The sequence below is a fragment of the Oncorhynchus keta genome, chromosome 21 (genome assembly GCF_023373465.1).
Source record: "Oncorhynchus keta strain PuntledgeMale-10-30-2019 chromosome 21, Oket_V2, whole genome shotgun sequence".
Lineage (NCBI taxonomy): Eukaryota > Metazoa > Chordata > Actinopteri > Salmoniformes > Salmonidae > Oncorhynchus > Oncorhynchus keta.
The window spans coordinates 50,057,453-50,084,952 of record NC_068441.1 but is presented as its reverse complement, the minus strand read 5'-3'; the positions used below and the strand labels follow the sequence as shown (position 1 = coordinate 50,084,952).

General features: G+C 43.0%; 1 protein-coding gene across 9 annotated transcripts in view; it reads right to left on the bottom strand.

The window, feature by feature from the left end:
• dock3 (dedicator of cytokinesis 3) overlaps nucleotides 1-27,500 on the bottom strand; it is a 532,012-nt gene that overhangs the window by 1,377 nt on the left and 503,135 nt on the right. For 5 of the 9 annotated variants that reach the window (XM_052474134.1, XM_052474125.1, XM_052474132.1 and 2 more), the window contains 6 exons: nucleotides 27,421-27,498; nucleotides 26,741-26,866; nucleotides 22,892-22,979; nucleotides 12,648-12,767; nucleotides 6,106-6,191; nucleotides 1-2,695 (listed from right to left, as the gene is read on the bottom strand). The exon at nucleotides 1-2,695 is cut by the window's left edge and continues 1,377 nt beyond it. In XM_052474134.1, coding sequence (XP_052330094.1) covers nucleotides 2,060-2,695; nucleotides 6,106-6,191; nucleotides 12,648-12,767; nucleotides 22,892-22,979; nucleotides 26,741-26,866; nucleotides 27,421-27,498 — 1,134 coding nt within the window. In that variant the 3' untranslated portion in view covers nucleotides 1-2,059. Of the gene's footprint in view, nucleotides 2,696-6,105; nucleotides 6,192-12,647; nucleotides 12,768-22,891; nucleotides 22,980-26,740; nucleotides 26,867-27,419; nucleotides 27,499-27,500 lie in introns of all 9 variants that reach the window. The other 4 variants (XM_052474126.1, XM_052474133.1, XM_052474129.1 and 1 more) reach the window with 3 other exon arrangements.

The window sequence follows — 27,500 nt, the reverse complement described above, 5'->3', positions numbered from 1 at the left end:
GGCAAATCAGTCAAGAACACATTCTTATTTTGCTGGCACCAAAAGTAAATCAAATATTAACAGGAGACTGACTGTGATCAGACCATCATCTAATTGGCCTTCATAGAACTCTTGCAGTATTTCCACGTGGATGGGGATATTGGTAATTTAATCAAAGTCTATTGGATGACAATTTGTTCTTAACTATGACAAAATAATTAATTATTGACTATTTTCTGCAAAACATTTTTTACTTTAATTGTATTTTATTTAACCTTTATTTAACAAGGCAAGTCAGTTAAGAACAAATTCTTATTTTATAATCACAATTACAATAACCGGTTAGGCAGGTGTGGTGGTGGTGGGTGGGTGATATTTGTGCATCTGTAACTTTCTCACTCATTATTCACGATTCATTCAGGATTATCCGTAATCATGGTCGAATCCACATTAATGTAGAAGTGTTTAGAAACATATTCAATTCTTATTTACAATAAAACACAATACATTATTTACCATTAATTTATATTGGGCACAAAATAATCTGAAACACAACCAAAACAAACAGCTAATGCATCCAACATATTTGTCACAAGCTTGATGTAACCATTGTGTGCTAGGAATATGGGACGAAATACTTCACTTGTTACTACTTTAACCTCTTCAACCTATGGGGGCGCTATGTCATTATTGGATAAAAAGACGTGCCCGTTTTAAGAGCAATATTTTGTCATGAAAAGATGCTCGACTATGCATGGAATTGACAGCCTTAGAAAGACAAAACTTTGACGTTTCCAAAACTGCAAAGATATTATCTGTGAGTGCCCCAGAACTAATGCTACAGGCGAAACCAAGATGAAACTTCAAACAGGAAATGAACAGGATTTTTGACGCTGTGTTTACTAACGTCTCCTTATATGGCTGTGAATATGCTGTGAACGAGCTTATGCGCTCTGCCTTTCATCCAAGATGTCTGCAGCATTGTGGTGTATTTGTAGGTATATCATTGGAAGATTGGCCATAAGAGACTACATTTGACAGGGGGCCGTCCGGTGCCCTTTGTCTAAATCGGTGCGTAATTCCCAGTGGCAACCATTGTACCTTGCGTTACAGAAGGAGACTCATACTTCCAGGAACGATACATCATTGAAGAGATATGTGAAAAACACCTTGAGGATTGGTTCTAAACAACGTTTGCCATGTTTCTGTCAATATTATGGAGTTCATTTGGAAAAAAGTTTGGCGTTTGGATAACTGAATTTTCATTTTGTTTTGGTAGCCAAACGTGACGCACCAAACGGACCGATTTCTCCTGCACAAAAAATCTTTCAGGAAAAACTGAACATTTGCTATCTAACTGAGAGTTTCCTCATTGAAAACATCAGAAGTTCTTCAAAGGTAAATGATTTATTGAATGTTTTTGCTGTTTTTTGTGAAAATGTGGCCTGCTAATGCTAACGCTAAATGCTAAATGCTAAATGCTAGTTTGCTATGGTAGAGAAGCATATTTTTGAAAATCTGAGATGACAGTGTTGTTAACAAAAGGCTAAGTTTGAGAGCAAATAGATTAATTTAATTTCATTTGCGATTTTCATGAATAGTTAACGTTGCGTTATGGTAATGAGCTTGAGGCTGTAGTCACGATACCGGATCCGGGATGGCTCGACGCAAGAAGTTAATAAATATAGGTGAATTTGTCCCAATACTTGTAGTCCCTTAAAAATGGGGAGATTGTGTGCTGTAAGCACAGTTTACTTCAACCTCATAGTCATTGTATCATTTTAAATTCAAAGTGCTGGAGTACAGAGACAAAACAACAAACAATGTGTCACTGTCCCAATGGGCATGCCTCGACCAACCATGCCTCGACCAACCATGCCTCGACCAACCAAGTGCCAGTTCAGGAGAACGTAACATTACAGAACATTCAGATAGAAATATATTTAATGTAGAACATATATGATTGTCTGTCAGAAAGAATAAGGGGAAATCATGTGTGTCCGCTCTATCTAATCTATTTCTATCTGGAATGTTCAGAATGTTTCACATCACTGTCTGAATACACCCCCAGGCCTCCTCTTCACTCTTCGGCGATGCCGTGCTCCCACGCCACTTTGGCCTGCTCTTCCTTAGAGGTGATGAGAGGCTGAGAGATCTTGCGTGGCATGGGCATAGGCCTGGCTGGTATACACCCCTCCTCCTCAGGAATACACCCCTCTCTCAGGTAGGGCTTGGGGGGCAGGGCAGGCGGAGGCTGGTGGCGGTAGTGGGGCAGGTTCTGGATGTTAAGGGTATGGGCCTCTGGGAGGACGGGGCTGATTGGAACCACGATATTGGTGATGAGTGGGGTGATCACCCCAGGAGAGGAGTGGCTACGACAGGGAGGGGGCTTGGAGCCATCCAGGATCTCTGACTCAGAAACACTGTAGCGCACAGGCAGGTAGGAACCAGAGGGGGAGTCCATGCCCAGGTCCTCTCCGTCCGTGGCCCAGGTAGAGTGTGCCATGCTGGGTGTGACGGGGACAGTGTCCAGGGCATCTGCTGGGTGTCTCGTTGTTCCATGGGACTCGGTGGAACATGACTGGCCCATGAAGTTGCTCTCGCTCAGAGAGGAGACGCCGGAGGATGCGCTACCAGAGAGGGTAGAGTTACTGCCATCCAGGCCGGATTGGGACTGGGGACTGGTGGGCGAGGCAGGTATAGGGTGCAAGGCTGACTGTGGAGGAAAACAATGGGGCAAAAGGTTACTCTTATAGATACATGACAGACATACTGATTTGCATTGCCCATATGTTGTGTGGCGTAAAAACAAGATGAAAACAACCAAGCACAGATATAAAGCAAACAAAAGCTAAACTCAAAGACCAATGTGTCAAGGAGGTGGTTGATGACGTAGCAGGTTGCAGCGTGGGAGACACAGCTTGTCCCATTAATTAATCATACAAAATTGAGGATTAGCTGATAACTGCGAAAACAAACATTCTGGATAACATAGAGAACCTTGAGCTATTTATGGATCAACATTTTTGATATGCTCCAATAAGAATCAGATATAATCGAAGCGAACAAGAGAAGAGCTTTCCTCAGAGAGAAACTGAAGGGAAGCAGCCGTCTAACATTCCCAATTGAACATTGTAGGGGAAGGTTTTTATAACTTACAAGTATGAGCGAGAAGTTAACAACTGGATCTATTGCTACAGGGGGAGGTTGTGGCCTTAAATACAGGAATGGATTACAGTAATAAAATGATGGAAGAAATATGAGTGGAAAAAACAAGATATTAAAAAACTACCGTGGACTCCCTAAAAAAAACTACAGAGGACTCCCTAAAAAAAACTACAGTGGACTCCCTAAAAAACTACAGTGGACTCCCTAAAAAACTACAGTGGACTCCCTAAAAAACTACAGTGGACTCCCTAAAAAAACTACAGTGGACTCCCTAAAAAACTACAGTGGACTCCCTAAAAAAACTACAGTGGACTCCCTAAAAAAACTACAGTGGACTCCCTAAAAAAACTACAGTGGACTCCCTAAAAAACTACAGTGGACTCCCTAAAAAACTACAGTGGACTCCCTAAAAAAACTACAGAGGACTCCCTAAAAAAAAAAACTACAGAGGACTCCCTAAAAAACTACCGTGGACTCCCTCAAAAAACTACAGTGGACTCCCTAAAAAAACTACAGTGGACTCCCTAAAAAAACTACAGTGGACTCCCTGAAAAAATACAGTGGACTAATAAAAAAACTACAGAGGAAAACTAAAAAACTACAGAGGACTCCCTAAAAAAACTCAAGGTGGACTCATAAAAAAACTACAGTGGACTCCCAAAAAAAACTTTTACAGAGGACTCCCTAAAACACTGTTTACAGAGGATTCCCTAAAAAAAAACTACAGAGGACTCACAAAAAATGACAGTGGACTCCCTAAAAAACGGGACAGTGGACTCCCTAAAAAAATACAGAGGACTCCTAAAAAAAAATACAGAGGACTCCCTAAAAAAACTACAGAGGACTTAAAACTACAGAGGACTCTCCTAAAAAAACTACAGAGGACTCCCTAAAAAAACTACAGTGGACTCCCTAAAAAAACTACAGTGGACTCCCTAAAAAACTACAGTGGACTGCCTCAAAACCTGACAGAGGACTCCTAAAAAAACCCAGTGGACTCCCTAAAAAAACTACAGTGGACTCCCTAAAAAAACTACAGTGGACTCCCTAAAAAAACTACAGTGGACTCCCTAAAAAAACTACAGTGGACTCCCTAAAGAACTACCGCGGACTCCCAAAAAACAATGAAAGCCGAATGACTTGTTCTAAAGTGGAGAAGTATGAAGAATAATATTGTTATAATGGGAATAATAGAGGAGAAAAACTAAAATAGACAACGGAAGAAAAAGTCAAGGTGGTCATGAAACGTAATCTCAAAATGACGGACAAGCTTTTCAAAGGGCACACTGTTTCAGTGGCCGAGCGGAGGGAAGGTCCTGTCCGATCGTAGCTATGCTAACTCACAACAAAATGAAAATGGCCTTGTTACAACGGGATAGGGATCTGAAGCCTCCTGTCTCAGCCTCCAGTATTTATGCTGCAGTAGTTTGTGTCGGGGGGCTAGGGTCAGTTTGTTATATCTGGAGTACTTCTCCTGTCCTATTCGGTGTCCTGTGTGAATTTAAGTGTGGCAATGGGTGGCTACTTTGAAGGACCTAAAATATATTTTGGATTTGCCTCAGGAACCTGACATGATGACTCCTTGCTGTCCCCAGTCCACCTGGTTTTGCTGTCTTCACAGTTTCAACTGTTCTACCTTATTATTATTGGACCATGCTGGTCATCTATGAACATTTGAACATCTTGGCCATGTTCTGTTAATAGTCTCCATGGATTCATAAAAATAAGCCAGAAGAGGACTGGCCAAAAAACATAGCCTGGTTCTTCAATAGGTTTCTTCCAGGTTCACCTTTCTAGGGAGTTTTTCAAGCCACTGTGCAAATCACCTCAATTGCTTTGTTTGGGGTTTTAGGTTGGGTTTCTGTACATCAGCTGATATATCAGCTGCTGTACAGAAACCCAGGCTTTATAAACAGCAAACATTTGATTTGGTTTGAAGAACACCCTGGCTCTCTAATAACTCCCTAATAAGGCCATGAAATAGTAAGAAACATGCCCAGTACCCCACTTTCAAAAGTCTCAAGCTGCAGAATGTTTGTCTAATGGTCGAAGATTACAACGTGGGAGAATGCCAAGTGTGTGCAAAGCTGTCAACAAGGCAATGGGTGGCTACTTTGAAGAAACTAAAATATATTTTGATTTGTTGAAAAAAACATTTGGGGTTACTACTTGATTCCGTATGTGTTATTTTATAGTTTTGATGTCTTCACCATTATTCTACAATGTAGAAAATAATAGAAATATAGAGAAACCCTGGAATGAGTAGATGTGCCCAAACTTTTGACTGGTACTGTATATGTAAAATGGTGGATGGATTCATAAAAATAAACAAAAAGATGAATGTGTCAAAAAACACAGTCATGGTTGAATACATGACAGGCAGAACAGTTGAAACTGGAGCATCTCTGCAGTTTTACAATACTCTACAGCCTAGTGTTCCTTTAGCCCTGCTCACTCATACTGAAGGTCTGAGAGGTGACTGGAGTAGAGGGGGGAACAGACCAGGCCAGACAAAACTGGACCAGACAAAACTGGAACAGGACAAAACTGGAACAGGACAAAACTGGAACAGGACAAAACTGGGCCAGATATGGGTTCAAATACTATTTTAAATCACTTCATATGCTTTATCTGTGCTTGATTGAGACAAACTCATTAAAACAAAATGGTTTGACTTTATTTACACCAAAGAAAACAAGTGATAAACAACAATACAGATAGAAACACATACTAATAGTAGAAACGATGTGTAGGTTGGAGGCCCGAGGGCTGATATGAAAACTATACACACTACATGAGTAAGAGACCAAAACTGAAAACATTTGCAATCTCAAACTTCAGTCAGGCGAAAGCAAAATCCTCAAAAGGATTTGAATATAGTACTTGAACCCATGTCTGGACTGAACAGGTCAGGACGGGAGGCTACACTAGGCCAGGGCGGGTCAGGGAGGAGGGTACCTTTCGTAAAGAGGAGCGCGCAGGGAGAGCTGGAGGGAGGTCGCTGTTCTGGTGGTGGAAAGCATCAAAGTTCATGGAGAAGTGGCCTATAGAGGGAGACACACAGCAGGACAGAACAACGGATTGGTTGGTTGGAAAAATACAGAACTAAACCATAGAGAGAGGGGGGTGGGGTGGTGGTGGTGGTGGGGGGTAGAAAGAGAAAGATCTGGAGAAGTGTCCTATAGAGGGAGACAGACAGCAGGACAGAACAACGGATTGGTTGGTTGGAAAAAAAATACAGAACTAAACCATAGAGAGAGGGGGTGGGGTGGTGGTGGGGGGTAGAAAGAGAAAGATCTGGAGAAGGATAAACAGGCCTCTGACTAGGCTACAGAACAGTCCCCTAGAGGGTGGGGATAGGCGGATCAGGTAGGATCAGTTGGTGGGTTGGTGGGTAGATTGGTGGGGATGGTGGGATAGGATCAGGGTTGGTGGGTAGATGGTGGTGGGGGTAGATGGTGGGGATAGGATCAGGGTTGGTGGGTAGATGGTGGGGATGGGATTAGGTAGGATCAGGGGTGGTGGGTAGATGGTGGGGATAGGATCAGGTAGGACCAGGATTGGTGGGTAGATGGTGGGGATAGGATCAGGTAGGACCAGGATTGGTGGGTAGATGGTGGGGATAGGATCAGAGTTGGTGGGTAGATGGTGGGGATAGGATCAGGTAGGATCAGAGTTGGTGGGTAGATGGTGGGGATATGATCTGGTAGGATCAGGGTTGGTGGGTAGATGGTGGGGATAGGATCAGGTAGGATCAGGGTTGGTGGGTAGATGGTGGGGATAGGATCAGGGTTGGTGGGTCGATGGTAGGATCAGGTAGGATCAGAGTTGGTGGGTAGATGGTGGGGATATGATCTGGTAGGATCAGGGTTGATGGGTAGATGGTGGGGATAGGATCAGTTGTAACGGTTTTGACTTGAGGTTATTATTTATAGGGGTGCCAGGTAGGTTGTGCCTACCAGAGAAAACATTGGTTTCTCCATTTAGTTTGGGTGGGAATGAGTCCCATCTGGTCCGTCAAGTCTACACCAATACAAAGGACTTATGTAAAAGTCAGGATGGAAATACACTTTTCATAAACCCTTAAAACATTGGAAAGAACTTCAAAAACAACTATATTCTTTTGCGTGGGTTGTATTAGCAACAACAATGATTACACACACACACATATAATAATATCACAATGAGTTCTGGTTCCTCCAGAAATGTCCTGTACCTCGGCCCTAAAAAAAAAAGAGTCCAGCCTGGTAAAGGAGTTCAGTGAACTCAAGTGACTTTTGTCACTCAATGTTTGTCCGTTCATTCAGTGTAGCGTAAACCCAGTACTAAACATACAATCAATATAACAATAATTTTACCACAGAACTTTAAAGCGTATCAACTCTTACTAAGTCCTCAACTACAACTAACTACATAAATCATCACATTATACCTCACATCAAACCAAATGAAATACCGTATACATAAAGGTTGTAGTCAGTCGGTCAGTCAGACAATCCAATCCGCCAATAGATCTCCAGCGGAGAAAGGCCACGAAGAACGGAGAGGTGTAGTCCACGGACGCAAAGAGTGGATCCGATCCTGGGTAAACTCTCTTAGGCTACAAAACACACGTTTAACGGCAACAAAACAAACGGAATAGAGAAGCTTCGGAACTGAGGGTTGAACACATCCTCAGTCACGTCTCCATCACAACCCCCCTTTTGCGCAGCTGATGCTGGCTATTTAATTGGGAATTAAAGGGAAAGCACCCTATTGGAAGGAGAAGCACTGAGACGGTTCAGAAAAATTCAGGGCCGTCACACATCCCCTCACCTGGAAAAAGCCGACCATTGCCCTGGAAGGCACATCTTGGTCGGGGAAACCTAGAAAGGTCTCCTCATCACTTTCCTCTACAAAAATATTCATGACTTTTTGGAGCTCACGCTCCTCAGCTGAGGGGTCACAGGCCTTAAGGTGTGAGACTTCTGGGTCTGGGAATCCGAGAAAAGTCTCCTCACCTTCCTCTTCAAAGATATCCAGGACCTTGCGGCGCTCAATCGCCTCCAATTCCTCAGCCGAGGGGTAACAGGCCTTAAGGCGTGAGACATGGACAACGCGCATATCTTCACCTGTGTCCTCTTTCACCACTCGGTAGTTCAAAGGGCCCATCTGCTCCACAATCCTATATCGTCCTTGCCATTTAGGAGCGAGCTTGGCCGAGAAGAATTGTTCAGCTTTCGAGTAAGGATGAGAGCGAAGCCACACCCGATCACGAAGCTGGAACTGCATGTCTCGTCTGTTCTTATCATAATTTCTCTTCTGCTTGAGTCGAGCCTGGATCATGTTCTTTGAGACAAGAGCTCTCAAGTCATGGATTGTATGGAAACCAGTAGCAATTGTGTGCGATATCAATCTGGACACCACTGAAGTACATGAAATCAATTCCCAACACGACAGGAAAAGCAAGGTTCTTGGTTTGTAGGATAACAGAAGGAATCATATAGGAGCGGTTACACAGGCGGAACTCTACCTCACTCCATCCAAGTGGTCGTCTAGCCTCACCATCAGCCAGATAGAGTGGACCTTCTGTCCACGGCTTCAAGTTGTATTGTGGACCTTTAACCTCCTTCCACAGTTTCTCATTGAGCAGTGTGTAGGATGACCCGGTGTCCAAGATGGCTCTTCCTGTCCATGGGCCTATGGACAGGGGTAACACCAGTTGGTGTGGTATTAACTGAAAGGAAGGGGATGTCGATGGGGGGGCGTAGGCAGTGACTCTTGGAGTTTCCGCTCTGGTTAAAGCACCCAGAGTAGGATGGTCATTCCTGCGAAGAGAGTTAGGTGTGTTGGCCTGTTGTGATTTGTGGTTTCTGGAAGGGTTTACTTGATACGGTCTTGGACATGTAGCTGAAGAATGTCCCTTTTAGCTACATCTCCAACAGAACATGAGAGGGGTCTTGGCTGGAGACTCTGGCTGTTGTTGATGGTCTGTCTTGGGTAACTGTTTGGGTGTCTGTTTCTTTCTCTGGTCATATTGCTGTTGGCATTCTCTGTCCTTCTCAAACTGCTGTCCCAAGCGAACCAGTCCATCGACAGTGGTGACTCGTTCTCGGAGTTGACTGGCTAGTAGTGGGTTGATGTTCTTCAAGATCAATTTAATGACCTCTTCCTCCTCAATGCCAGGTTTCCACCTTCTGCACAGGGAGTGGTAACCGTATGCAAAGTCACGGATACTCTCTTCTCTCTTTGTACTCGATTTCTGACTCTGTCTGCCAATTCATCTGTGTAGTCCTCAGACAGAAATGCAGAGGAAAACTTGGCCTCAAAGTCAGCCCAGGAGGTAGTGGTGAGACGTGCCACATCCCACCAGTCTCGAGCTGTCCCATGCAACACATTCCTCAATGTGGCAATGAGTTCTTCATCAGCCAGGGGATTGAGGGCAAGAAAGTCACGACATCTTTCTAGATACATTATCGGATCAGGACTGTCATCTTTTTTCCCAAAGGTGGCAAATTGCAATTTAATGGGCATCGCCCCCACATGACGTCTACTCAAATCACCATGAACAAACGAGCTAGGAGGGATTGAGGAAGTAGAGGGGGAGGGCGTTATCGGACAATGAAAATGAACACCAGGATGCATGGTGGATTGCATCCTGCAAGGGGTGGCTGCAGCATGGCCTTGTCTTGGCTGTTCACAGGTGCCAGCTTGGTCCTCAGTGGTCTGAACTGAAGTGGACACCAGAGAAACTCTGTGTAAGGAGTTGTGCCTAATGGAGGCCATGTCCACAGACACGTCATCCAACATTTTAACACAATTAGAGAGTTCTGTCTGCAAGTGGTCTACAGTGTTAACCATGGGAGAAAAAACAGAATTAACGTCCTTGAGGACCTCAGTGTGGTGATGTTGCAGGCGCCATTGGAGAGTGGCAGTGAGTTGGTTTCGTTGGTAGTCAAACTGCCTGTCCATGGCACCAGTAATTTCCTGTCTTCCATTCTCACTGAGCTCTGTCAGCATGTGGGTTAGAGTGCTCAGTGAGTTTCTGAATTGCATGGCACTCTGTTGTTGCTCTTCCCTCAGACATTTTGCACTAAACTGCACCATCAACGCCAACCAGGGTTGGGGTCAATTGAATTCCATTTAAATTCAATTCAAAACCATTTAAATTCAATTCCATTTACATTAAATTCAATTCCACATTAAATTCAATTCCATTTACATTAAATTTACATTAAAATACATTAAATTTACATTAAATTCAAAACCATTTAAATTCAATTCAATTCCATTTAAATTAATTTCAATTCCATTTAAATTAATTTCAATTCCATTTAAATTCAGGAAGTACACTGACATTACAGTTGCAGTGGAATTGAAAGAATATGCACCTGTCAGTGCTTTAAAGAAAATATATATTTCTCCGTTATTTTACCAGGTAAGTGGACTGTCATTTACAGCAACGACCTGGGAAATAGTTACAGGGGAGAGGAGGGGGATGAATGAGCCAATTGTAAACTTGGGATTATTAGGTGACCGTGATGGTTTGAGGGCCAGATTGGGATTTTAGCCAGGACACCGGGGTTAACTTACGATAAGTGCCATGGGATCTTTAATGACCTCAGAGAGGCATTGTGCTGATCACAAAGGTCATGTCATGGTTAACAACAGATTATTATGGTTACCATCATATCACATACACACACATACAGTAAATTACCACTTACACACAAACCAATATTTGACCCCAAAAAACACTGGACCATATTTCCAACATTAAGAAATAGTGGGAATACACTACATGACCAAAGGTATGTGGACACCTGATCGTCAAACATATCATTTAAAAAATCATGGCCATTAATATAGAGTTGGTCCCCTCTTTGCTGCTATAACAGCCTCCACTCTTCTGGGAAGGCTTTCCACTAGATGTTGGAACATTGCTGCAGGGACTTACTTCCATTCAGCCACAAATCATTAGTGAGGTCGGGCACTAATGGTAGGCGATTAGGCCTGGCTCGCAGTCGGCATTTCAACTCATCCCAAAGGTGTTCGATGGGGTTGAGGTCAGGGCTTTGTGCAGGCCAGTCAAGTTCTTCCACACCGATCTCGACAAACCATTTCTGTATGGACCTTGCTTTATGCACGGGGGCATTGTCATACTGAAACAGGAAATGTTTCCCACACTGTTGCCCCAAAGTTGGAACCCTAGAATGTATGCTGTAGCATTAAGATTTCCCTTCACTGGAACTAGGGGGCCTAGACAAACCATGAAAAAAAGATCCAGATCATTAATCCTCCTCCACCAAACTTTACAGTTGGCACTATGCATTGGGACAGGTAGCATTTTTGGACTGCAGATGGTGAAGCATGATTGATCACTCAAGAGATGTCACGTTCTGACCTTTATTTCCTTTGTTTTGTCATTATTTACTATGGTCAGGGTGTGAGTTGGGTGGGCAGTCTATGTTTGTTTTTCTAGGTTCTGGGTATTTCTATGTTTCGGCCTCGTATGGTTCTCAATCAGAGGCAGGTGTCATTAGTTGTCTCTGATTGAGAATCATACTTAGGTAGCCTGGGTTTCACTGTGTGTTTGTGGGTGATTGTTCCTGTCTCTGTGTTTTGCTGTTTTTGGTTTTCCACGTTTATTGTTTTGTAGTGTTCATGTTTATCTGTTTTTATTAAACATGAGTCAATATAACCACCCTGCGTTTTGGTCCTCTACTTCACCACAGGAAAACCCTGACAAGAGAACATGTTTCCACTGCTCCAGAGTCTTGGCATTGCACATGGTGATCTTAGGCTTGTATGCAGCTGCTCGGCCATGGAAACCAATTTCATGAAGTTCCCGGCGAACAGCTCTTGTAGTGAGTGTTGCAAACGAGGACAAATGATTTTTTACACGCTACGTGTTCTGTGAGCTTGTGTGGCCTACCACTTTGCGGCTTGATGTTGCACCTAGTCGTTTCCACTTCACAATACCAGTACTTACAATTGACCGTAGCAGCTCTAGCAGGGTAGAAATTTGACAAACTGACTTGTTGGAAAGGTGACATCATATCCTATGAAGGTGCCACGTTGAAAGTCACCCGGCTCTTCAGTACTGAGCCATTCTATGGCCAATTTTTGTCTATGGAGATTGCATGGCGGTGTGCTCGATTTTTATACACCTGTCAGCAACGGGTGGTGGCTGAAATAGCCGAATCCAGTAATTTGACGGGGTGTCCATATACATAGCGATGATTGAAAAATATCTCAACAACCCTTTCATTAGTGTTCTGCCTCAGTGTAAGTATATAATGGGTGTTGAATAAAGATATGCCGTGTGATGTGTGTAATTTCCTTCTTTATTCCAGTGTTTGTTATCTTTAGGGGTCTGGCATGACAACGTAAGGCACAACACAACGCAAAAACACTCGACTGTATTCTGATAGAGATCAGTTTTTGGTCGAACCATCTGCCATCTGACCATGGGATGTGGTTCACCAAAAACCCCTCTGTTGCACATGTATTGTACTCACCGTGGGGCAGGCTGCGGGGTGGGACAGGCGGGGCCATCACACTCCCAACGTGGGCGGACAGGAACGGCAACACCTCTCTGGTACCACTGTCCAGACTCCAGCTGCTAGGAGTGGTCAGGACTGGAGAGAGAGAGAGAGAGAGAGAGGTAATGTAAATACTCCACTCTACTGTTCATACTAACAGTAAGCTGCTAGGAGTGGTCAGGACTGGAGGGGAGAGAGGTAATGTAAATACTCCACTCTACTGTTCATACTAACAGTAAGCTACTAGGAGTGGTCAGGACTGGAGGGGAGAGAGGTAATGTATATAATCCACTCTACTGTTCATACTAACAGTAAGCTACTAGGAGTGGTCAGGACTGGAGGGGAGAGAGAGAGAGAGGTAATGTATATACTCCACTCTACTGTTCATACTAACAGTAAACTGCTAGGAGTGGTCAGGACTGGAGGGGAGAGAGGTAATGTATATAATCCACTCTACTGTTCATACTAACAGTAAGCTGCTAGGAGTGGTCAGGACTGGAGGGGAGAGAGGTAATGTAAATACTCCACTCTACTGTTCATACTAACAGTAAGCTACTAGGAGTGGTCAGGACTGGAGGGGAGAGAGGTAATGTATATAATCCACTACTGTTCATACTAACAGTAAGCTGCTAGGAGTGGTCAGGACTGGAGGGAGAGAGGATGTATATAATCCACTCTACTGTTCATACTAACAGTAAGCTACTGGAGTGGAGGACTGGAGGGAGAGAGAGAGAGAGGTAATGTATATACTCCACTCTACTGTTCATACTAACAGTAAGCTGCTAGCAGTGGTCAGGACTGGAGGGGAGAGAGGTAATGCATATAATCCACTCTACTGTTCATACTAACAGTAAGCTGCTAGGAGTGGTCAGGACTGGAGGGGAGAGAGGTAATGTAAATACTCCACTCTACTGTTCATACTAACAGTAAGCTACTAAGAGTGGTCAGGACTGGAGGGGAGAGAGGTAATGTATATAATCCACTCTACTGTTCATACTAACAGTAAGCTACAAGGAGTGGTCAGGACTGGAGGGGAGAGAGGTAATGTATATACTTCACTCTACTGTTCATACTAACAGTAAGCTGCTAGGAGTGGTCAGGACTGGAGGGGAGAGAGGTAATGTATATAATCCACTACTGTTCATACTAACAGTAAGCTACAAGGAGTGGTCAGGACTTGAGAGGGACAGACCAGATATTAACACAACAGTTCATTTGGCTTTCTGATTCATAATGTGTTTAATGTTTAATTAATGTAATAGTACCTTCAGTATTGGCAGATTCGTCATCATGAAGATTATCAGTGTAATCAACATCATCATCACTATAATCAACTTAATCATCATTACTGTTTTGATTTTTGCATGATTGAAGAAAGCAATGTTAGTTATATTAGTGTGGTCAATGTACTGTATTTGGGGGGTTCATATGTATCGTTCAAATGGTTTATGTTGACTTACAGGAACGACCAATTACACATCAGTATACCACACTAAGGGAGAACGACCAATTACACATCAGTATACCACAATAAGGGAGAACGACCAATTACACATCAGTATACCACACTAAGGGAGAACGACCAATTACACATCAGTGTACCACACTAAGGGAGAACGACCAATTACACATCAGTATACCACACTAAGGGAGAACGACCAATTACACATCAGTATACCACACTAAGGGAGAACGACCAATTACACATCAGTATACCACACTAAGGGAGAACGACCAATTACACATCAGTATACCACACTAAGGGAGAACGACCAATTACACATCAGTATACCACACTAAGGGAGAACGACCAATTACACATCAGTATACCACACTAAGGGAGAACGACCAATTACACATCAGTATACCACACTAAGGGAGAACGACCAATTACACATCAGTATACCACACCGTAAAGGAGAACGACCAATTACACATCAGTATACCACACTAAGGGAGAACGACCAATTACACATCAGTATACCACACTAAGGAGAACGACCAATTACACATCAGTTTACCACACTAAGGGAGAACGACCAATTACACATCAGTTTACCACACTAAGGGAGAACGACCAATTACACATCAGTATACCACACTAAGGGAGAACGACCAATTACACATCAGTATACCACACTAAGGGAGAACGACCAATTACACATCAGTATACCACACCGTAAGGGAGAACGACCAATTACACATCAGTATACCACACTAAGGGAGAACGACCAATTACACATCAGTATACCACACTAAGGAGAACGACCAATTACACATCAGTATACCACACTAAGGGAGAACGACCATTACACATCAGTATACCACACTAAGGGAGAACGACCAATTACACATCAGTTTACCACACTAAGGAGAACGACCAATTACACATCAGTATACCACACTAAGGGAGAACGACCAATTACACATCAGTTTACCACACTAAGGAGAATGACCAATTACACATCAGTTTACCACACTAAGGGAGAACGACCAATTACACATCAGTATACCACACTAAGGGAGAACGACCAATTACACATCAGTTTACCACACTAATGGAGAATGACCAATTACACATCAGTGTACCACACTAAGGGAGAACGACCAATTACACATCAGTTTACCACACTAAGGGAGAATGACCAATTACACATCAGTATACCACACTAAGGAGAATGACCAATTACACATCAGTATACCACACTAAGGGAGAATGACCAATTACACATCAGTTTACCACACTAAGGAGAACGACCAATTACACATCAGTATACCACACTAAGGGAGAATGACCAATTACACATCAGTTTACCACACTAAGGGAGAACGACCAATTACACATCAGTATACCACACTAAGGAGAATGACCAATTACACATCAGTATACCACACTAAGGGAGAATGACCAATTACACATCAGTTTACCACACTAATTGACATCAGTATACCACACTAAGGGAGAATGACCAATTACACTCAGACACAGAAGAGAATGACCAATTACACATCAGTTTACCACACTAAGGGAGAAGCAATTACACATCAGTATACCACACTAAGGAGAATGACCAATGTACACATCAGTTTACCACACTGGGAGAACGACCAATTACACATCAGTATACCACACTAAGGGAGAACGACCAATTACACATCAGTTTACCACACTAAGGGAGAACGACCAATTACACATCAGTATACCACACTAAGGGAGAATGACCAATTACACATCAGTTTAACACTAAGGGAGAATGACCAATTACACATCAGTTTACCACACTAAGGGAGAACGACCAATTACACATCAGTTTACCACACTAAGGGAGAACGACCAATTACACATCAGTATACCACACTAAGGGAGAATGACCATCACATCAGTTTACACACTAAGGGAGAACGACCAATTACACATCAGTATACCACACCGTTAGGGAGAACGACCAATTACACATCAGTATACCACACTAAGGGAGAACGACCAATTACACATCAGTTACCACATAAGGGAGAACGACCATTACACATCAGTTTACCACACTAAGGGAGAACGCAATTACACATCAGTATAGTTTGGGCATGAACGACCATTACACATCAGTATACCACACTAAGGGAGAACGACCAATTACACATCAGTATACCACACTAAGGGAGAACGACCAATTACACATCAGTTTACCACACTAAGGGAGAAACATTACACATCAGTTTACCACACTTTGGAGAATGACCAATTACACATCAGTATACCACACTAAGGGAGAACGACCAATTACACATCAGTTTACCACACTAAGGGAGAATGACCAATTACACATCAGTTTACCACACTAAGGGAGAACGACCAATTACACATCAGTATACCACACTAAGGGAGAACGACCAATTACACATCAGTTTACCACACTAATGGAGAACGACCAATTACACATCAGTATACCACACTAAGGAGAACGACCAATTACACATCAGTTTACCACACTAAGGAGAACGACCAATTACACATCAGTATACCACACTTGGGAGAACGACCAATTACACATCAGTATACCACACTAAGGGAGAACGACCAATTACACATCAGTTTACCACACTAAGGGAGGCGACCAATTACACATCAGTATACCACACTAAGGGAGAACGACCAATTACACATCAGTATACCACACTAAGGGGGCACCAATTACACATCAGTTTACCACACTAAGGGAGAACGACCAATTACACATCAGTTTACCACACTAATGGAGAACAGACCAATTACACATCAGTTTACCACACTGGAGAACGACCAATTACACATCAGTTTACCACACTAAGGGAGAACGACCAATTACACATCAGTATACCACACTAAGGGAGAACGACCAATTACACATCAGTATACCACACCGTAAGGGAGAACGACCAATTACACATCAGTATACCACACTAAGGGAGAACGACCAATTACACATCAGTATACCACACCGTAATGGAGAACAACCAATTACACATCAGTTTACCACACTAAGGGAGAACGACCAATTACACATCAGTTTACCACACTAAGGGAGAACGACCAAGTACACATCAGTATACCACACTAAGGGAGAACGACCAATTACACATCAGTATACCACACTAAGGGAGAACGACCAATTACACATCAGTTTACCACACTAAGGGAGAACGACCAATTACACATCAGTATACCACACTAAGGGAGAACGACCAATTACACATCAGTATACCACACTAAGGGAGAACGACCAATTACACATCAGTATACCACACCAAGGGAGAACGACCAATTACACATCAGTATACCACACTAAGGGAGAACAACCAATTACACATCAGTATACCACACTAAGGGAGAACAACCAATTACACATCAGTATACCACACCGTAAGGGAGAAATGTACAAGAGATGGTTACTACTTTCAATAAAGAAGAGGGCTTTAGTTATAACAACAGGCTGGTGCTGACTGACGGAGCAGTTCTCTACTAATGACCCACAGTGGGACATCTAGAGACAGAAGATGAAGTGGATTTTAAACTAGCTGAAGTATTAGGAGGGTCTGTGAACGGACCACTAGCTGGCTGAACAGATAAAACAGTGTACTAGCTTATGTTCTCAACGGGATTGAAAAAGACCAAAAACATGGGGTAAATTAGGACAGACTTCCACCCTTTTAACATACTGAGTCCAGGCAAAACAAGCTGTACTGACCTAGCCTGGTTACGTATCCACTACTGAGTCCATCCAACCATATCCAACCAACCATCCACCATACAGCAGTGAAAATACAGTTTAGGCATGGAGAACAGTATAGTTTGGGCATGGAGAACAGTATAGTTTGGGCATGGAGAACAGTATAGTTTGGGCATGGAGAACAGTATAGTTTGGGCATGGAGAACAGTATAGTTTGGGCATGGAGAACAGTATAGTTTGGGCATGGAGAACAGTATAGTTTGGGCATGGAGAACAGTATAGTTTGGGCATGGAGAACAGTATAGTTTGGGCATGGAGAACAGTATAGTTTGGGCATGGAGAACAGTATAGTTTGGGCATGGAGAACAGTATAGTTTGGGCATGGAGAACAGTATAGTTTGGGCATGGAGAACAGTATAGTTTGGGCATGGAGAACAGTATAGTTTGGGCATGGAGAACAGTATAGTTTGGGCATGGAGAACAGTATAGTTTGGGCATGGAGAACAGTATAGTTTGGGCATGGAGAACAGTATAGTTTGGGCATGGAGAACAGTATAGTTTGGGCATGGAGAACAGTATAGTTTGGGCATGGAGAACAGTATAGTTTGGGCATGGAGAACAGTATAGTTTGGGCATGGAGAACAGTATAGTTTGGGCATGGAGAACAGTATAGTTTGGGCATGGAGAACAGTATAGTTTGGGCATGGAGAACAGTATAGTTTGGGCATGGAGAACAGTATAGTTTGGGCATGGAGAACAGTATAGTTTGGGCATGGAGAACAGTATAGTTTGGGCATGGAGAACAGTATAGTTTGGGCATGGAGAACAGTATAGTTTGGGCATGGAGAACAGTATAGTTTGGGCATGGAGAACAGTATAGTTTGGGCATGGAGAACAGTATAGTTTGGGCATGGAGAACAGTATAGTTTGGGCATGGAGAACAGTATAGTTTGGGCATGGAGAACAGTATAGTTTGGGCATGGAGAACAGTATAGTTTGGGCATGGAGAACAGTATAGTTTGGGCATGGAGAACAGTATAGTTTGGGCATGGAGAACAGTATAGTTTGGGCATGGAGAACAGTATAGTTTGGGCATGGAGAACAGTATAGTTTGGGCATGGAGAACAGTATAGTTTGGGCATGGAGAACAGTATAGTTTGGGCATGGAGAACAGTATAGTTTGGGCATGGAGAACAGTATAGTTTGGGCATGGAGAACAGTATAGTTTGGGCATGGAGAACAGTATAGTTTGGGCATGGAGAACAGTATAGTTTGGGCATGGAGAACAGTATAGTTTGGGCATGGAGAACAGTATAGTTTGGGCATAGAGAACAGTATAGTTTGGGCATAGAGAACAGTATAGTTTGGGCATGGAGAACAGTATAGTTTGGGCATAGAGAACAGTATAGTTTGGGCATGGAGAACAGTATAGTTTGGGCATGGAGAACAGTATAGTTTGGGCATGGAGAACAGTATAGTTTGGGCATGGAGAACAGTATAGTTTGGGCATGGAGAACAGTATAGTTTGGGCATAGAGAACAGTATAGTTTGGGCATGGAGAACAGTATAGTTTGGGCATGGAGAACAGTATAGTTTGGGCATGGAGAACAGTATAGTTTGGGCATAGAGAACAGTATAGTTTGGGCATGGAGAACAGTATAGTTTGGGCATGGAGAACAGTATAGTTTGGGCATGGAGAACAGTATAGTTTGGGCATGGAGAACAGTATAGTTTGGGCATGGAGAACAGTATAGTTTGGGCATGGAGAACAGTATAGTTTGGGCATGGAGAACAGTATAGTTTGGGCATGGAGAACAGTATAGTTTGGGCATGGAGAACAGTATAGTTTGGGCATGGAGAACAGTATAGTTTGGGCATGGAGAACAGTATAGTTTGGGCATGGAGAACAGTATAGTTTGGGCATGGAGAACAGTATAGTTTGGGCATGGAGAACAGTATAGTTTGGGCATGGAGAACAGTATAGTTTGGGCATGGAAAACAGAGTGAATCAGGCAATAAAAGGAAAGGTGAAACAGACCATAAGAGAGACTACAACAGACAATAACAGACTACAACAGACTGTATGAGAGGATAACATACTATAGGAGACTATAACAGACTATAACAGACTATATGAGACTATAACAGACTATATAAGACTATATGAGACTATAACAGACTATAGGAGACTATAACAGACTACAACAGACTACAACAGACTGTATGAGACTATAACAGACTATAGGAGACTATAACAGACCATAACAGATTATAGCAGACTATATAATAGCATAGGAGACTATAACAGACTATAGGAGACTATAACAGACGATAGGAAACTACAAATAGACTATAGGAGACTACAGCAGACTATAGGAGACTGTAACAGACTATAACAGACTACAGGAGACTGTAACAGACTATAACAGACTACAGGAGACTGTAACAGACTATAACAGACTACAGGAGACTATAACACACTATAGGAAACTACAACAGACTCCAGGAGACTATAGCAGACTATAGGAGACTATAACAGACTGTAACATATTATAACAGACTATAACAGACTATAGGAGACTATAACAGACTATAACAGACTATAGGAGACTATAACAGACTATAACAGATTATAACAGACTATAGGAGACTATAGAAGACTATAACAGACTATAAAAGACTATAGGAGACTATAACAGACTATAGGAGACTATAACAGACTATAGGAGACTATAACAGACTATAACAGACCATAGGAGACTATAACAGACTATAACAGACTATAGGAGACTATAACAGACTATAGGAGACTATAACAGATTATAACAGACCATAGGAGACTATAACAGACTATAGGAGACTATAACAGACTATAGGAGACTATAACAGACTATAGGACACTATAACATACTATAACAGACTATATGAGACTATAGGAGACTATAGGAGACTATAACAGACTATAGGAGACTATAACAGACTATAACAGACTATAGGAGACTATAACAGACTATATGTCACGCCTTGGTCTTAGTATTTTGTGTTTTCGTTATTTATTTGGTCAGGCCAGGGTGTGACATGGGTTTATTTTGTTGTGTTTCGTATTGGGGTTTTATTTATTTTATTTTTTATTTTTTATTTAACCTTTATTTAACCAGGCAAGTCAGTTAAGAACACATTCTTATTTTCAATGACGGCCTTTAGTAGGCATTGGGATTGCGGCTGAGTAGGGGTGTCTAGCATAGGCTTGGCTGCCTGAGGCGGTTCTCAATCAGAGTCAGGTGATTCTCGTTGTCTCTGATTGGGAACCGTATTTAGGTAGCCGGGGTTTCACTGTGTGTTTCGTGGGTGATTGTTCCTGTCTCTGTGTTTGTTTTCACAAGATAGGCTGTATAGGTTTTCACGTTTCGTTTGTTGTTTTGTAATTTAAGTTATTTCATGTACCGTCTACTTTCCATTAAAGAACATGAGTAACCACCACACCGCATTTTGGTCCGACTCTCTTTCAACAGACGAACGCCGTTACACTATAACAGACTATAGGAGACTATAGGAGACTATAGGAGACTATAACAGACTATAGGAGACTATAGGAAACTATAGGAGACTATAACAGACTATAACAGACTATAGGAGACTATAGGAGACTATAGGAGACTATAACAGACTATAACAGACTATAACAGACTATAGGAGAGTATAACGACTATAGGAGACTATAACAGACTATAACAGACTATAACAGACTATAGGAGACTATAACAGACTATAACAGACTATAACAGACTATAACAGACTATAACAGACTATAACAGACTATAACAGACTATAACAGACTATAGGAGACTATAACAGACTATAACAGACTATAACAGACTATAACAGACTATAGGAGACTATAGGAGACTATAACAGACTATAACAGACTATAACAGACTATAACAGACTATAACAGACTATAACAGACTATAGGAGACTATAACAGACTATAACAGACTATAACAGACTATAACAGACTATAGGAGACTATAACAGACTATAACAGACTATAACAGACTATAGGAGACTATAACAGACTATAACAGACTATAACAGACTATAGGAGACTATAACAGACTATAACAGACTATAACAGACTATAGGAGACTATAACAGACTATAACAGACTATAGGAGACTATAGGAAACTATAGGAAACTATAACAGACGATAACAGACTATAACAGACTATAGGAGACTATAACAGACTATAACAGACTAATAATATATAATAATATAATAATAATAATATATGCCATTTAGCAGATGCTTTTATCCAAAGCGACTTACAGTCATGTGTGCATACATTCTACGTATGGGTGGTCCCAGGGATCGAACCCACTACCCTGGCGTTACAAGCGCCATGCTCTACCAACTGAGCTACAGAAGGACCAGACTATTACAGACTATAGGAGACTGAAACAGACTATGACTATAACAGACTATAACAGACTATAGGAGACTATAGGAGACTATAGGAAACTATAACAGACTATAGGAGACTATAGGAAACTATAGGAAACTATAACAGACTATAACAGACTATAGGAGACTATAGGAAACTATAACAGACTATAACAGACTATGACTATAACAGACTATAACAGACTATAACAGACTATAGGAGACTATTACAGACTATAACAGACTATGACTATAACAGACTATAACAGACTATTACAGACTATAGGAGACTGAAACAGACTATGACTATAACAGACTATAACAGACTATAGGAGACTGAAACACACTATAACAGACTATTACAGACTATAGGAGACTGAAACAGACTATAACAGTCTATAACAGACTATAGGAGACTATGACACACTATAACCGACTATAGGAGACTGAAACAGACTATGACTATAACAGACTATAGGAGACTGAAACACACTATAACAGACTATAGGAGACTGAAACACACTATAACAGACTGAAAGGGAACATACTGAGATGATAGCTAGGTCTACAGTACCTTTCTCTGCCACAGACAGGTTAGGGTCGCTGCAGGGCTTGCATGGACCAATCACCTGGTGGAACAACGCTCGCTGGAAGTTGGTTGGCTGGAGAAACAGAAAAGACACATCAGTCAACCAATAAATGTATCAATCAAATGTATTTATAAAGACTTTAACATCAGCAGTCACAACGTGCTTGTACAGTAACATGGCCTAAAGCAAAATAAACAGGGGCCAGGTAATACTACCTAGAGGGAAGAGACCTAGAGAGGAACCAGGCTCAGATAGAAGGTAATACTACCTAGAGGGAAGAAACCAAGAGAGGAACCAGGCTCAGATAGGAGGTAATACTACCTAGAGGGAAGAAACCGAGAGAGGAACCAGGCTCAGATAGGAGGTAATACTACCTAGAGGGAAGAAACCGAGAGAGGAACCAGGCTCAGATAGAAGGTAATACTACCTAGAGGGAAGAAACCAGGAGAGGAACCAGACTCAGATAGGAGGTAATACTACCTAGAGGGAAGAGACCTAGAGAGGAACCAGGCTCAGACAGGAGGTAATACTACCTAGAGGGAAGAAACCAAGAGAGGAACCAGGCTCAGATAGAAGGTAATACTACCTAGAGGGAAGAAACCAAGAGAGGAACCAGACTCAGATAGAAGGTAATACTACCTAGAGGGAAGAGACCTAGAGAGGAACCAGGCTCATATAGGAGGTAATACTACCTAGAGGGAAGAAACCTAGAGAGGAACCAGGCTCAGATAGAAGGTAATACTACCTAGAGGGAAGAAACCTAGAGAGGAACCAGGCTCAGATAGAAGGTAATACTACCTAGAGGGAAGAGACCTAGAGAGGAACCAGGCTCATATAGGAGGTAATACTACCTAGAGGGAAGAAACCTAGAGAGGAACCAGGCTCAGACAGGAGGTAATACTACCTAGAGGGAAGAGACCTAGAGAGGAACCAGGCTCAGACAGGAGGTCATACTACCTAGAGGGAAGAGACCTTGAGAGGAACCAGGCTCAGACAGGAGGTAATACTACCTCGAGGGAAGAGACCTAGAGAGGAACCAGGCTCAGATAGGAGGCAATACTACCTAGAGGGAAGAGACCTAGAGAGGAACCAGACTCAGATAGGAGGTAATACTACCTAGAGGGAAGAGACCTAAAGAGGAACCAGGCTCAGATAGGAGGTAATACTACCTAGAGGGAAGAAACTAGAGAGGAACCAGGCTCAGATAGGAGGTAATACTACCTAGAGGGAAGAGACCTAGAGAGGAACCAGGCTCAGACAGGAGGTAATACTACCTAGAGGGAAGAGACCTAGAGAGGAACCAGGCTCAGATAGGAGGCAATACTACCTAGAGGGAAGAGACCTAGAGAGGAACCAGACTCAGATAGGAGGTAATACTACCTAGAGGGAAGAGACCTCGAGAGGAACCAGGCTCAGATAGGAGGTAATACTACCTAGAAGGAAGAGACCTAGAGAGGAACCAGGCTCAGATAGGAGGTAATACTACCTAGAGGGAAGAAACCTAGAGAGGAACCAGGCTCAGATAGGAGGTAATACTACCTAGAAGGGATAGACCTAGAGAGGAACCAGGCTCATATAGGAGGTAATACTACCTAGAAGGAAGAGACCAAGAGAGGAACCAGGCTCAGATAGGAGGTAATACTACCTAGAGGGAAGAGACCTAGAGAGGAACCAGGCTCAGACAGGAGGTAATACTACCTAGAGGGAAGAGACCTAGAGAGGAACCAGGCTCAGATAGGAGGCAATACTACCTAGAGGGAAGAGACCTAGAGAGGAACCAGACTCAGATAGGAGGTAATACTACCTAGAGGGAAGAAACCTAGAGAGGAACCAGGCTCAGACAGGAGGTAATACTACCTAGAGGGAAGAGACCTAGAGAGGAACCAGGCTCAGACAGGAGGTAATACTACCTAGAGGGAAGAGACCTTGAGAGGAACCAGGCTCAGACAGGAGGTAATACTACCTCGAGGGAAGAGACCTAGAGAGGAACCAGGCTCAGATAGGAGGTAATACTACCTAGAGGGAAGAGACCTAGAGAGGAACCAGACTCAGATAGGAGGTAATACTACCTAGAGGGAAGAGACCTAAAGAGGAACCAGGCTCAGATAGGAGGTAATACTACCTAGAGGGAAGAAACTAGAGAGGAACCAGGCTCAGATAGGAGGTAATACTACCTAGAGGGAAGAGACCTAGAGAGGAACCAGGCTCAGACAGGAGGTAATACTACCTAGAGGGAAGAGACCTAGAGAGGAACCAGGCTCAGATAGGAGGCAATACTACCTAGAGGGAAGAGACCTAGAGAGGAACCAGACTCAGATAGGAGGTAATACTACCTAGAGGGAAGAGACCTAGAGAGGAACCAGGCTCAGATAGGAGGTAATACTACCTAGAAGGAAGAGACCTAGAGAGGAACCAGGCTCAGATAGGAGGTAATACTACCTAGAGGGAAGAAACCTAGAGAGGAACCAGGCTCAGATAGGAGGTAATACTACCTAGAAGGGATAGACCTAGAGAGGAACCAGGCTCATATAGGAGGTAATACTACCTAGAAGGAAGAGACCAAGAGAGGAACCAGGCTCAGATAGGAGGTAATACTACCTAGAGGGAAGAGACCTAGAGAGGAACCAGGCTCAGACAGGAGGTAATACTACCTAGAGGAAGAGACCTAGAGAGGAACCAGGCTTAGACAGGAGGTAATACTACCTAGAAGGAAGAGACCTAGAGAGGAACCAGGCTCAGACAGGAGGTAATACTACCTAGAGGGAAGAGACCTAGAGAGGAACCAGGCTCAGACAGGAGGTAATACTACCTAGAGGGAAGAGACCTAGAGAGGAACCAGGCTCAGACAGGAGGTAATACTACCTAGAGGGAAGAGACCTTGAGAGGAACCAGGCTCAGACAGGAGGTAATACTACCTAGAGGGAAGAGACCTAGAGAGGAACCAGGCTCAGATAGGAGGTAATACTACCTAGAAGGAAGAGACCTAGAGAGGAACCAGGCTCAGATAGGAGGTAATACTACCTAGAGGGAAGAAACCTAGAGAGGAACCAGGCTCAGATAGGAGGTAATACTACCTAGAAGGGATAGACCTAGAGAGGAACCAGGCTCATATAGGAGGTAATACTACCTAGAAGGAAGAGACCAAGAGAGGAACCAGGCTCAGATAGGAGGTAATACTACCTAGAGGGAAGAGACCTAGAGAGGAACCAGGCTCAGACAGGAGGTAATACTACCTAGAGGGAAGAGACCTAGAGAGGAACCAGGCTTAGACAGGAGGTAAAACTACCTAGAAGGAAGAGACATAGAGAGGAACAAGGCACAGATAGGAGGTAATACTACCTAGAAGGAAGAGACCTAGAGAGGAACCAGGCTCAGATAGGAGGTAATACTACCTAGAAGGAAGAAACCTAGAGAGGAACCAGGCTCAGATAGGAGGTAATACTACCTAGAGGGAAGAGACCTAGAGAGGAACCAGGCTTAGACAGGAGGTAATACTACCTAGAGGGAAGAGACCTAGAGAGGAACCAGGCTCAGACAGGAGGTAATACTACCTAGAGGGAAGAGACCTAGAGAGGAACCAGGCTCAGACAGGAGGTAATACTACCTAGGCCCCTCCTCCTCTAGCTGCACCAGGCAGTGTATCATAGCATTCCAATAAGAAGATCCGGGCCTGTATGCACAAAGCATCTCAAAGTGCTGATCTAGGATCAGGTCCCTCTGTCCACCGAATCATATTCATTAGGATCTAAAAGGTTAAACTCACCCGAGATCAGCACTGCTACTGTGAGACCAGATTGTGATAGAAGACGATAGGAATGGTGGGTCTACGGTACCTGTACCTGTCCGTTCTCAGTGATGTTGGGGTACATGGCGGAGCTGGGTCTTTCACGGTGAGGAGGCAGCAGCATCAACATCTCACGGTTGTTCCGGTATTTATCCGGCAGCGACGGGGAGCCTACCGCAGGGAGAGGGGACACAGAGGAGAACAGAGCATCAAGACAAGACATGAACACTAACAGAGACAGCAAAGTCTTAGTTTCGCTGCTCATTGCTAGGGCCCAGAGTTTTTCTAAATTTGCTCAAACAAGATAATATAATATATAATAATAATAATATATGCCATTTAGCAGACGCTTTTATCCAAAGCGACTTACAGTCATGTGTGCATACATTCTACGTATGGGTGGTCCCGGGAATCGAACCCATTACCCTGGCGTTACAAGCGCCATGCTCTACCAACTGAGCTACAGAAGGACCGTAATATAAATCACAAGACAGTTATGTATATTCTTCTGTATATCAAATGATATATACATGAACTTAATTTCCTTCCTCGTGAGGCCAACTCAAGAGTGAAAGTGCTAGTTGGTTTGGAGAGCAAGTCCTGGATTCAATGTTAAACATCGTGTCATCGTCATCCACAGCGCAGGGAAGCTTACCCTGACCAGCAAAAAAAACAAGAGTCAATTAACTATTTAGTAGGCTAGCCTCCAATGTGTATAAATAACCTACCTCTGATGCTGTTGGAGGAGTTGACCATCTGGGAGGGTGCTGAGTGGGTGGAGCTCAGGCTGGAGGAGGAAGGACTTGGCT